Raw genomic sequence first — 9693 nt, 5'->3', positions numbered from 1 at the left:
CTTAGGACATCTTCCTCCTTTCCCACCATACCCTTTTTAGCTTCATAATCCACAAATATACATATATAAAGATATTCACGGGCTGGTGAGATGGCTCAGTGGGTAAGAGCACCTGACTGCTCTTCCGAAGGTCCGGAGTTCAAATCCCAGCAACCACATGGTGGCTCATAACCATCTGTAACAAGATCTGATGTCCTCTTCTGGAGTTTCTGAAGACAGCTACAGTGTACTTACATATAATAAATAAATAAATAAATCTTTTTTTAAAAAAAAAAAAAGAATAAAAGCAAGTCCTGGGAAGCTGGCAGCATCCAGATACACAACACCTCACAGGCAGCCACCTCAAAACTCTGAGCATGAAGCAGGTCACTTGGATGGGTTGTCACTATGAAGAATAAATTCATAATAAATTCTTTTTATTTACATGAGTACACCAGAAGAGGGCACCAGATCCTATTACAGATGGTTGTGAGCCACCTTGTGATTGCTGGGATTTGAACTCAGGACCTCTGGCAGAATAGTCAGTACTCTTAACTGCTGAGCCATCTCTGTAGTCCCTCATAATAAATTCTTTAGAAAATTCCTGGGCTCCAATGACTTCACTGGAGAATCTTACCAAATGTTTATGTGACCAATTCCACAGTCTCTTAGAAAACTTAGAAGAGAGCAAACTGACTTTTAAAATATAAGTGCCCAGTCAGACAATTGAGGAGTGAAATCCTCAAGCCAGTCCTCTCAAGAACAGACATATACCCTCGGAATATTAGGGCACAGAATTTTCCAAAGGATAAAAGGACAACAATCACCAAGTGGTGCATTTTCAAGGAGCACCAGGCTGATTTCCAAACTCAGTAAGTGACATCTACCATGTTTATCAACCAAGGAACAATGACATAATCTTACCAGTGCTGCCAAAAGGGTGATTGTCTACAGCAGCACATGATGAGGATGTCTTCAGAGCAGGAATAGAAACCCTATGAGATGTGAAAAATTGGTAAGGATTTCTGAACCCAGGAGCAAGACAGTGTTCCCATTACATTCCACTTACTGGGAGACCCAGCTACAGCAAGAGAAAGACGTGGAAATTAAATGTGATAGAAGGAAAAAAATAAAATCGTTCCTGTTTGCAGGTGGCTCAATTGCCCATCAGATCAGAGAAAATCAACAGGGCTTAGAACTATAAAGTCACAATACCTAAGATCAACAAGCAGTAGTCTGTTGTAGTTAGGTTTACTAGAACAGCTCAACAAGAGTAGAATTTAAAACCGTGCTACGTATAGTTGATTATAGCTTTCAGACCAGTTAGGGGTAGAAGCTTATGCCTATAATCCCAGCACTCAGGAAGCTGGGAAGGAGGATTAGGAGGAGTTCAAACCTTGGCTACGTGAGACCCTGTCTCAAAACAGTGACAAAAGAGCTTTCAACTATAAACATAAACACATAGTGCCAATATGGTAGAAATACAATTCAAACATGGCAGTTGAGATTAACAGACACTAAATGTTTGTATATCACAAGATTACCCCTTTATGTTGATTGATCTGTAGGTCTAATGTTCTTTCCACTAAAGTCCCAGCAGAGATTTTTGTACAATCACCAAGTTCATTGTCACATTTATCAGAGAAAGCAGATAAACTAGAATGTTTGGGGCTTCTTGTTATTAAGAGTAGTATAGAATCTCCACCCTGACTTTGAGGTACACTCTCTGACCACAGAAACCAAGACTGTGGTATTAGCAAAAGGCCAGGCACTGATACGTGCACCCAAATGGGGAAGGCAGAAGTATGAAAACTTTAACAGATGGAACTGGAACCACTAGGTTTGCACAGGCAAGAAAAGGAGTCTCAGCTATACACTGAACCTCATAGCCCATTGTAGCGGAGTATAAGGCAGAGCAGCTCTACTTGTAGAAAAAAAGCACAGATCTGAGACCATAACGGTACTGAAAAAAATAAATAATCCTGTGGGGAAATGAGAAGAGGAACAAAGGTTCCATCAGTCGTTCTGGCGTGCCAGTACACACATGAGACAATGTTGAATCATCAGCTGCTTGGGGGGAGATTTGGGTGAAGCAGTCATGCATCACCAAGGATCATAGAAACTGGGTTTCTTATATTTACACATACTTACAAGGATGTGGAATGATACAGCTACTGGCAGTCTGTTTCTTAAATAAGTAAACATGCAAATGTCATAGGACCCCAATGTTTATCCCAAAGAAATGAGTTTATAGTTCTATAAAAATCCACAAGTAAATATTCCGCAAGTGTTCAGTGAAGAGCTATTTGTAATAGCCAAGGAAATAAACTCTGAATAGATGTTCTTCTGTGGATGAAGATTAAATAAATAACAGTCCCTTTCATACTCCTTTCATATTCCTTGGCAATAGAATGGCAACGGGAGTTTGAATCAGCTGATCACATCACACTTGCAGTGAGAAAACAAAGAAAGATGAATACATGCTTGCTAGTATTTGGCTTCCCTTCTTTGTTCCATACAGTCCAGGGTCCCCCTGCCCAAAGGAATGATTTCACCCACAATTAGGATGGATCTTCCCACATCAATGAATATCATTAAACAACACCAGGCACGGTGGTGCACACCTTTATTCCCAGAATTTGGGAGACAGAGGCAGGTAAATCTTTGAGTTTGAGGCCAGCCTTGTCTACAGAGAGAGTTCCAACACAGGAATACACAGAGAAGCTCTGTCTTAGGGCAAAAGAGGATAATCTTCCACATAATGCCCAGAAGTCATCTCCTAAGTGATTTTAGATACTGACGAGGTAACAACCCCATCACAGGGAACTTCATTGCTAGGGGCATTGTGTGAAGGTGCTCTAGAATTCTTAGCATAAATCTTGCAACTTCTATGATTTCAGTTATTTCACAAAAAGTTGAAGAATCAGCCATGCATTTGAGAAGTTCTGTGAGGCAGTGTCCATACAAGACAGCCCCCTAGACCATTCAGCAGATGGGGATACAGAGCCCCTGTAGATGTGCATGTAGGTATCCTAGCATCCAACCTTCATCCAGGAACACTGAGCAACACAACACGCGTGTATTGTACTTGTTAGGTAGAACAGATCAACTAATTGATAGTGGTTTGTGTTTTTTTTGTTGTTGTTGTTTTTTTTTTTTTTTTTAAGTTTTATTGTAAGTACACTGTAGCTGTCTTCAGCCACTTCAGAAGAGGGCATCAGATCTTGTTACAGATGGTTGTGAGCCACCACGTGGTTGCTGGGATTTGAACTCCAGACCTTTGGAAGAACAGTCAGGTGCTCTTACCCACTGAGCCATCTCACCAGCCCGATAGTGGTTTGTTTTATGAACACATGGCCCAGCAATACAATATCCTTAGCCCCAGAAGAAGTAACTCATTTGGCTAAGTGGCTTACAAGTATCCTGTGGTGTCTCCCCAGGCCTGCCTGCTGGACTTCCTGCAGGGGGCTTTGTTGGCACATCAGCCCCCACTCACAAAAGCAACAGCTCCTGGCAGGCAAATCGTCCCACAGCCCCTGGAACATCATGGACCCCCCAGGCCAAACCATCCCCCAGAGCCTCTGAACAACTAAGGTCTCACTTCAGTGTAATTGGGGCCCGAGAAGAGAGGGGCATCCGTGTGCCCAGCTTTGGTAAGTACTGCATTTACATGCTGGTTTATACAATTACCTATAGGATTGGAGGTAGAACCCCTTGTTTCTCCCTCAGAGCCAGCCAAGGCAGCTGTATTTACATTGCTCACAGAGGCTGCGCCAAGAAAGCAGATTGGATTTGTGTGCTGGTGTCTTGAGGCATCTCTGCATGCCTGGCTCCTCCTACCAATTCTCAATGGCTTTTAACAGATGGCACTGAGGCCATGTTTTTCTTCTTTCCTGTCCAGGTATCAGATCAGATAACACCCAGGGAACAAGGTAAAAGCAGGCAGTGTCTATAAAAAGTGTTTTTTGTTTTTTATTTTTTGTTTTTTTCTAGCCCAAAAGCCAAAAGTCTCAGAAAATGACTTTGAAGATCTTCTGCCTAATCAAGGCTTCTCTAAGTCTGACAAGAAGGGGCCAAAGACCATGGCAGAGATGCGGAAACAGGAACTTGCCAGGGATACAGACCCACTCAAATTGAAGGTGGGTGACTCCAGGGCTCCAGTGTCTCCAGCCAGAGACTTGTTACGTATGGACCTGGCACCTGGGGGCTCTTGGAGTATATTCCTGAGCAACCTGATATTACACTTAGTGTTTCCTTGTGGGCACTGGAGATCAGTGAGGGATGCAGGCACCATATAGGGCTTCTAGTACTCTGGACATATTTGACTTTGGCCTTGAGCCAGCAAGAAGGCTTAGCTCAGACTTGTGCCTATCTAAACCAAGTTTTCATCTGACTGTTGACAGCAGCAATTTGTTTGGGTTTTGGTCCTGGCCCGGGGCTCTCACAGTGGAGTAAAAAGGAGTCAGCATAGCACAATGGCCAGAATATCCCACTGTAGATCTTAGATATATTCATTTCTGTAGGTTTGTGTAGTGGTCAGTTTGTGTGTGTGTGCACACAACTCTAGGCTGTCCTAGAACTCGGTTTATAGACCAGGCTCCTTTCAAACTCAGAGATCTGCCTGCCTCTGCCTCCCAAGTGCTGGAATTAAAGGCGTGTACACACCCAGCTGAGGTAGTCACTTCTTTAGGGCACAGTGTAGCCATTCCCTTAAGAACTCCCTGAAAGGTTACCAGGAATCCACTTGTCCTGTTTGAACCCTGTGCCTGGATCAGGAGGCTGTATTGAGAGATTAGGAGTTCGTATCTGGCTGAAAAGTCTCAGTTCTGTCCATAATACCTCCTATCCACAAACCACTGTAGCCTGACCTGGTGGGCTCAGTGCTGGAATTTAGAGGTCTAGGTTGGGAGGCCTTCTTGGTATTGAGGGGGAGGGCCACAGGGAAGTACAACAGGTTGCCCTGTTCTCCTGTAGGGGTAAACAAAGGTACCAAGCCATGTTCTTAAGGGCCTCCATAGAAGTTTGCTCCCCAGGCCTGCAGGTGACCTTTCGCTTGAGGACCAGGTCCATTGAAATGTTACACCCACCTTCATCAGCGTCTGAACATCCTTTAATACTTACTCTGCTGCTTACCTTGATTTCCCTACCCTACCCTCCACAGGGAGGTCAGCAGGGAGGGAGGTCTCCTAAATACAGCTCCGTCCTGAGGTTCTGTCTACTTTGGTATCTGTAGCTTTTGGACTGGATTGAAGGCAAGGAGAGGAACATTCGTGCACTGCTGTCCACTCTGCACACAGTATTGTGGGATGGGGAAAGCCGCTGGACACCTGTTAGTATGGCTGACCTGGTGACTCCAGAGCAGGTGAAGAAGCAGTACCGCCGTGCAGTGCTGGTAGTGCATCCTGATAAGGTAAGTGTATAGGGAGGCAGTTCCCAGGATGTTAGGCCTTGGGCTTCTGGACCTTGTGCTTGTGGTTGGGTTGTCTCTGCCTCTCATCTCCTAGGGGCCTTTGCCTGCTGGCTGTATTACAAGAAAGGAGCTGGTGGGAAGGTCAGCTGATTAGTCAGGCTGACTCTCACCTCATTGCCCACAGGCCACAGGGCAGCCATATGAACAGTATGCCAAGATGATCTTCATGGAGCTGAATGATGCATGGTCTGAATTTGAAAACCAGGGCTCGAGGCCCCTCTTCTGAGGCCTGTGATGGCTATGGCTGCAGGAGCTGCTCATGAATACTGAATGCTGCTGGCCTGACTGAGGCACAAATGGGACCATAACAGGTGTGGCAGGTGATATCGCCCCAGGGGCCTGGACCATCTACTCCCAATCATCCCTGCATTCATCATGGACAAATACCATTCCATGGCTGGGAGAGAAAGCATTCCTCAGATCTGATGTTAGTTGTTTTGTTTTTCTTTTTCTTGTCCCAGAGGAAAAGTGTTGATTTATATTCCTTCCACAGCTGTCACAGTTTGTGATTTACTTGGTGTCTGGTGGCTGTCACCTCTTGGATGGCACATGTCGCTGGCACTTCTCTCCTGTCATTTCTTCAAATATGGGGGTACATCCACATCCTACTCTGATCAGTTTGCCAATCATATGTATATAATTAAACTATTTTCTGATGGCTGGTACAGTCTCTGGCTTGTAAAGCACTTCTTACCTAGTACCTGGTCACCTATTTGTTCCTCCGGTTTTTTACCCATGATGGATTGTAGGATTGTGAAGTTGGTCTAGAATTGGCTGTAAAGACCACTGCAGCCAGCACCAATACCATCTTCACTGAGCATTTTGCTAAAGAAAAGTTCTGGAAACACATCAGAAGAGAGCCTGGTCCACAACATTGGGTTTCTCCCAAGGCCTGGAGTCTTATACTACTTTCAGAAATTCTACTGTACTTGATCTTAGCGCATAACTAGAGTTCTTAGAGGGGTGTCAGGACACTTCCACCTGGCAGAGGCTGCAGAGTTGGGTCATGTTATTCTCAGACACTTGATCTACTGGCTGATCTCAGTCAGCCTCTAGGGACTAATGAAAACTCAAGCCAGTGACTCAGGCCTAAAAGTCAACTGAAGAAATGTTGAGGTGAGTATGAGTTCAATGTTAGGACTTTGCCACTGTATAGACAAGACACAGCCATGGAGCAGATGGCTTATGTTGACCCTCGAACTGACATTCATGGTCAGAGTAGTTTGGGGTGTGGAAGACTACTTCAAAACAATCCATTAGGTAGGCAGACAACCATGACTTTAATACTAATTGGGAGCTCAATAAAAGAAGGCAACAAGACCCCTAGACTTCAGGATTTGGGTGGGAAGCATACAAGTATGTATTGATTAGGACAACATTGACCAATCCAGGGTGTCCCAGGTTTGTCTTAACCAGACACACTCCTGGTACCAGGGTCTGGTTGCAGAGCATTCTGGTGTTCTGTTTCTAATTCTTTGGGGATTAGGGCAAGAACTTTGTGTTACTATTCAGGGAATTCAAAACATTATTTCTTCAACTGCCTCCATCACAGGTAGGTAGGCTTCACTAAGGGCTGTTGGGCTGCAGCCCATGGATGATGACTTGACTTCAGCCCAATATGACTAATTCATCTTCCTTGGAAGGTCTGTAAGTAGCATCTGTCTACAGGGACCTAAGGAATCATCTTATTGGCAGACCACTTGCCACTTTCCTATGTGTCCTCTTTATCTAGAATGTAAGTCACCAAATCCATGTGATGCCAGCTGAAACCCAGATAAACATGCAAGTCCTGTAGGGCATAGTAGCTCTATAAGTATAATAGATGTGTATATAAGAGAACTTGTCTGTTGGAATCCCAGTGGCATTTCTTTGGGTACCTTTGGCACAAAGCCTTAGCCACTAGCTAGTGAACCTCTTTATTGCTCTTGACTTAGAGATGAGCGTGTGCGTTTGGCTGGGCTAACAAAGCATGAGCAGACATGAGTTGGTAAATGCGGACATTGAGGTCTAATACACCTTAGGATAAAAGCCTGAGAAGGGACCATTTTCTGCCAGTCTAGTGACCAGGAACTGTGAATGGTCTTGTCCAGGAGCCCAACTGATCATACCTTCAACTGAGCAAGAAATGGGAAGCAGGCCTCATGAATAAACATGGATGTTAAAGTGCATGTATATTATGGGAGTTGTCCTTTGTTCCCATGTGCTGCTCCATTTCAGGTCTGTCACTTCAGTCAGTTTGTAGGTCTGCTGTAGAGGGGAAAGTTACTCCTTTAGCTGTAGTCACTGCTGGCAGGACAAGTGTGATGTCCAAGTAGAATAGTGTTGGGAATCCTAGCTACCATCACCAGAGTGGATGCCAAGTGAGCCCAGCTCCAGTCCTAGGAAGCTGGAAGTTTGCAGTTGCTGCCCCTGCACACCATGGTGGCCTTGGTTCCACGACCACATCAGTTGGTGACCAAAGCCTCAGTTTGGCAGACCTGAGCCACTCATCTAGTGCCACTGCCACTAGCCCAGTGTAGACCCAGAGTCTGCATTGGGGGTGGGGAGCACTACCCACCCTGCCCCATAGGTGATACTTAGCACCAACTACCACCCCCTTTAATCTGACCCTGAAAGCTGCAGGCCCCATTCTGTCACTCCATTGTTTAATGACTCCCATTTGCTATGTTTTGCTGCTATTTTAGTGTTCAGTTCTTTTTAAAAAAATAATGAGCAGCCTGAATAGGAGCCAAGATTTTTTTTCACATCAGAATTGCTCAAGACTCCCAGCTCAAGCCTGATAGCTCAAGCAGACACTATGGAGCTCTTTGATTGTATTGGGGAGTATCCAGGTATTCGGTGCTATCCCAGAGAGGGCTTATGGGGACAGTCTGTGGGCTCCAGTGGATAGTAAACAGCTTCTAGTGATAGGGAAAAGGTAGACTCTGGGGGTGGGGGTCTTTGGAACTATGAAGAGGTACCCTAGTGTTGGGAACCTTACTGGTTCCCCAATGACATTGGTTGTGCCAGGCTTTGTGCCATCTTCCTTTCTGCTCCAACCCTCCTGGTGTCTCTGGTTCCCATTCTGCCAACCCTACAATGTAGAGTTCTCCCAAACCTTCCTTACCCCAGCTTAAATGTTGGACCCCAAATCTTTCCCATAGCATATTGGTTTTAACACCTCCCCTCTGGGGACTGGAAGTGCAGATCTCCCACTGTGCCTAGCCTCACCCTTGGAAGCCCTCCTTTGGGCCATGAACCTCAGTTGAAATTAAGGGGCAATAGGTTACCTACCCAGACTCCCAGAGGTTTTGGAGAGTCTGGTCATTATAGAATAAAGGAAAAAGAAGAGACTGACTGAAAAACGAGAAATTCCACCCAAGAGGATTGACACCCAAAAAGAATTGGGCTCATGCATGAGTTTTAAAAGTGTCCACATGTGGAGAAAAGTACACAGATAACACAAATCGCAGCCTAGACACTACGTTCTTGGAATGCTCCTGAATGGTGTAATTTCTACCTGATAGCCAAGATTGGCCTGTCTAGCAAGGCCTTACTTAGCACATGGCCAGTGCTTCCACATTACTCTGTAAACACGCTCTTAATAATAATCCCACCTCCATATTTTGAGGAAACTGCTTTTATGTGACCTAGGATGCAGCTGTGGGCCTGTTTTTAACTGGCCTCCAGGTAAAGAGTGAATAGAGAGCCCAGCTTAAAAGAAGTGGATGGGTAGCTGTACCTGGTGGGAAGGCCTCTGAAAGTGTCCTGGAGTACAGGGTCAGCAAATGCCCCAAGAGGAGGATGCAGTATGTCCAGATTATCTGAGGGACAAAAGGATGATACAGACTGTCCCCCGCAGAGACCCAGCAGCCAACATGGTGTTCACAACCTCCCTGGGCTTGATACCTCTCAAACTCCAACACCAATACACAGCCTGGTGGAGCTCTTGGTTCTAGTACTACAACTGGAGGTGGCCAAGTTCAGACAACTTGGCCAGTAGCTGTGTGTAGGGTCTTGGGCCACAAATGCTCTAGTTGGTGGTCTGTCACCTCCTTCAACAGCACTTTTTAAGAGTCAGGGCTCAGGGATCTCCAATCCATGACAAAAGGTTGGATGAATTTTTTATGTTCATTACAAGCTTGCTGTGACTAACCTTCACTGCAATGCCTTCTGGGATTCAAGGAATCCACCTACCCCCCTGTGCTTGGGTCACTGAAATGCCCTGCCTTGAGCACAGGATACTAGAATCATCACTGAGGTTG

At 45.3% G+C, this 9693-nt stretch overlaps 1 protein-coding gene across 3 annotated transcripts in view; it reads left to right on the top strand.

Annotated features, from left to right (window-relative positions):
* Positions 1-6119, top strand: part of Gak (cyclin G associated kinase) — a 63497-nt gene extending 57378 nt beyond the window's left edge. For all 3 annotated transcript variants that reach the window (XM_029544928.1, XM_021210177.2, XM_029544929.1), the window contains 4 exons: positions 3420-3632; positions 3973-4118; positions 5213-5389; positions 5574-6119. In XM_029544928.1, coding sequence (XP_029400788.1) covers positions 3420-3632; positions 3973-4118; positions 5213-5389; positions 5574-5675 — 638 coding nt within the window. In that variant the 3' untranslated portion in view covers positions 5676-6119. The remainder of the gene's footprint in view (positions 1-3419; positions 3633-3972; positions 4119-5212; positions 5390-5573) is intronic.
* Positions 6120-9693: the final 3574 nt, after the last annotated feature.

Source organism: Mus pahari, chromosome 13, assembly GCF_900095145.1.
Source record: "Mus pahari chromosome 13, PAHARI_EIJ_v1.1, whole genome shotgun sequence".
In the NCBI taxonomy this organism is placed as follows: Eukaryota; Metazoa; Chordata; class Mammalia; order Rodentia; family Muridae; genus Mus; species Mus pahari.
Note: the sequence above shows the minus strand (reverse complement) of the source record. Positions and strands in the feature narration are given on the sequence as shown.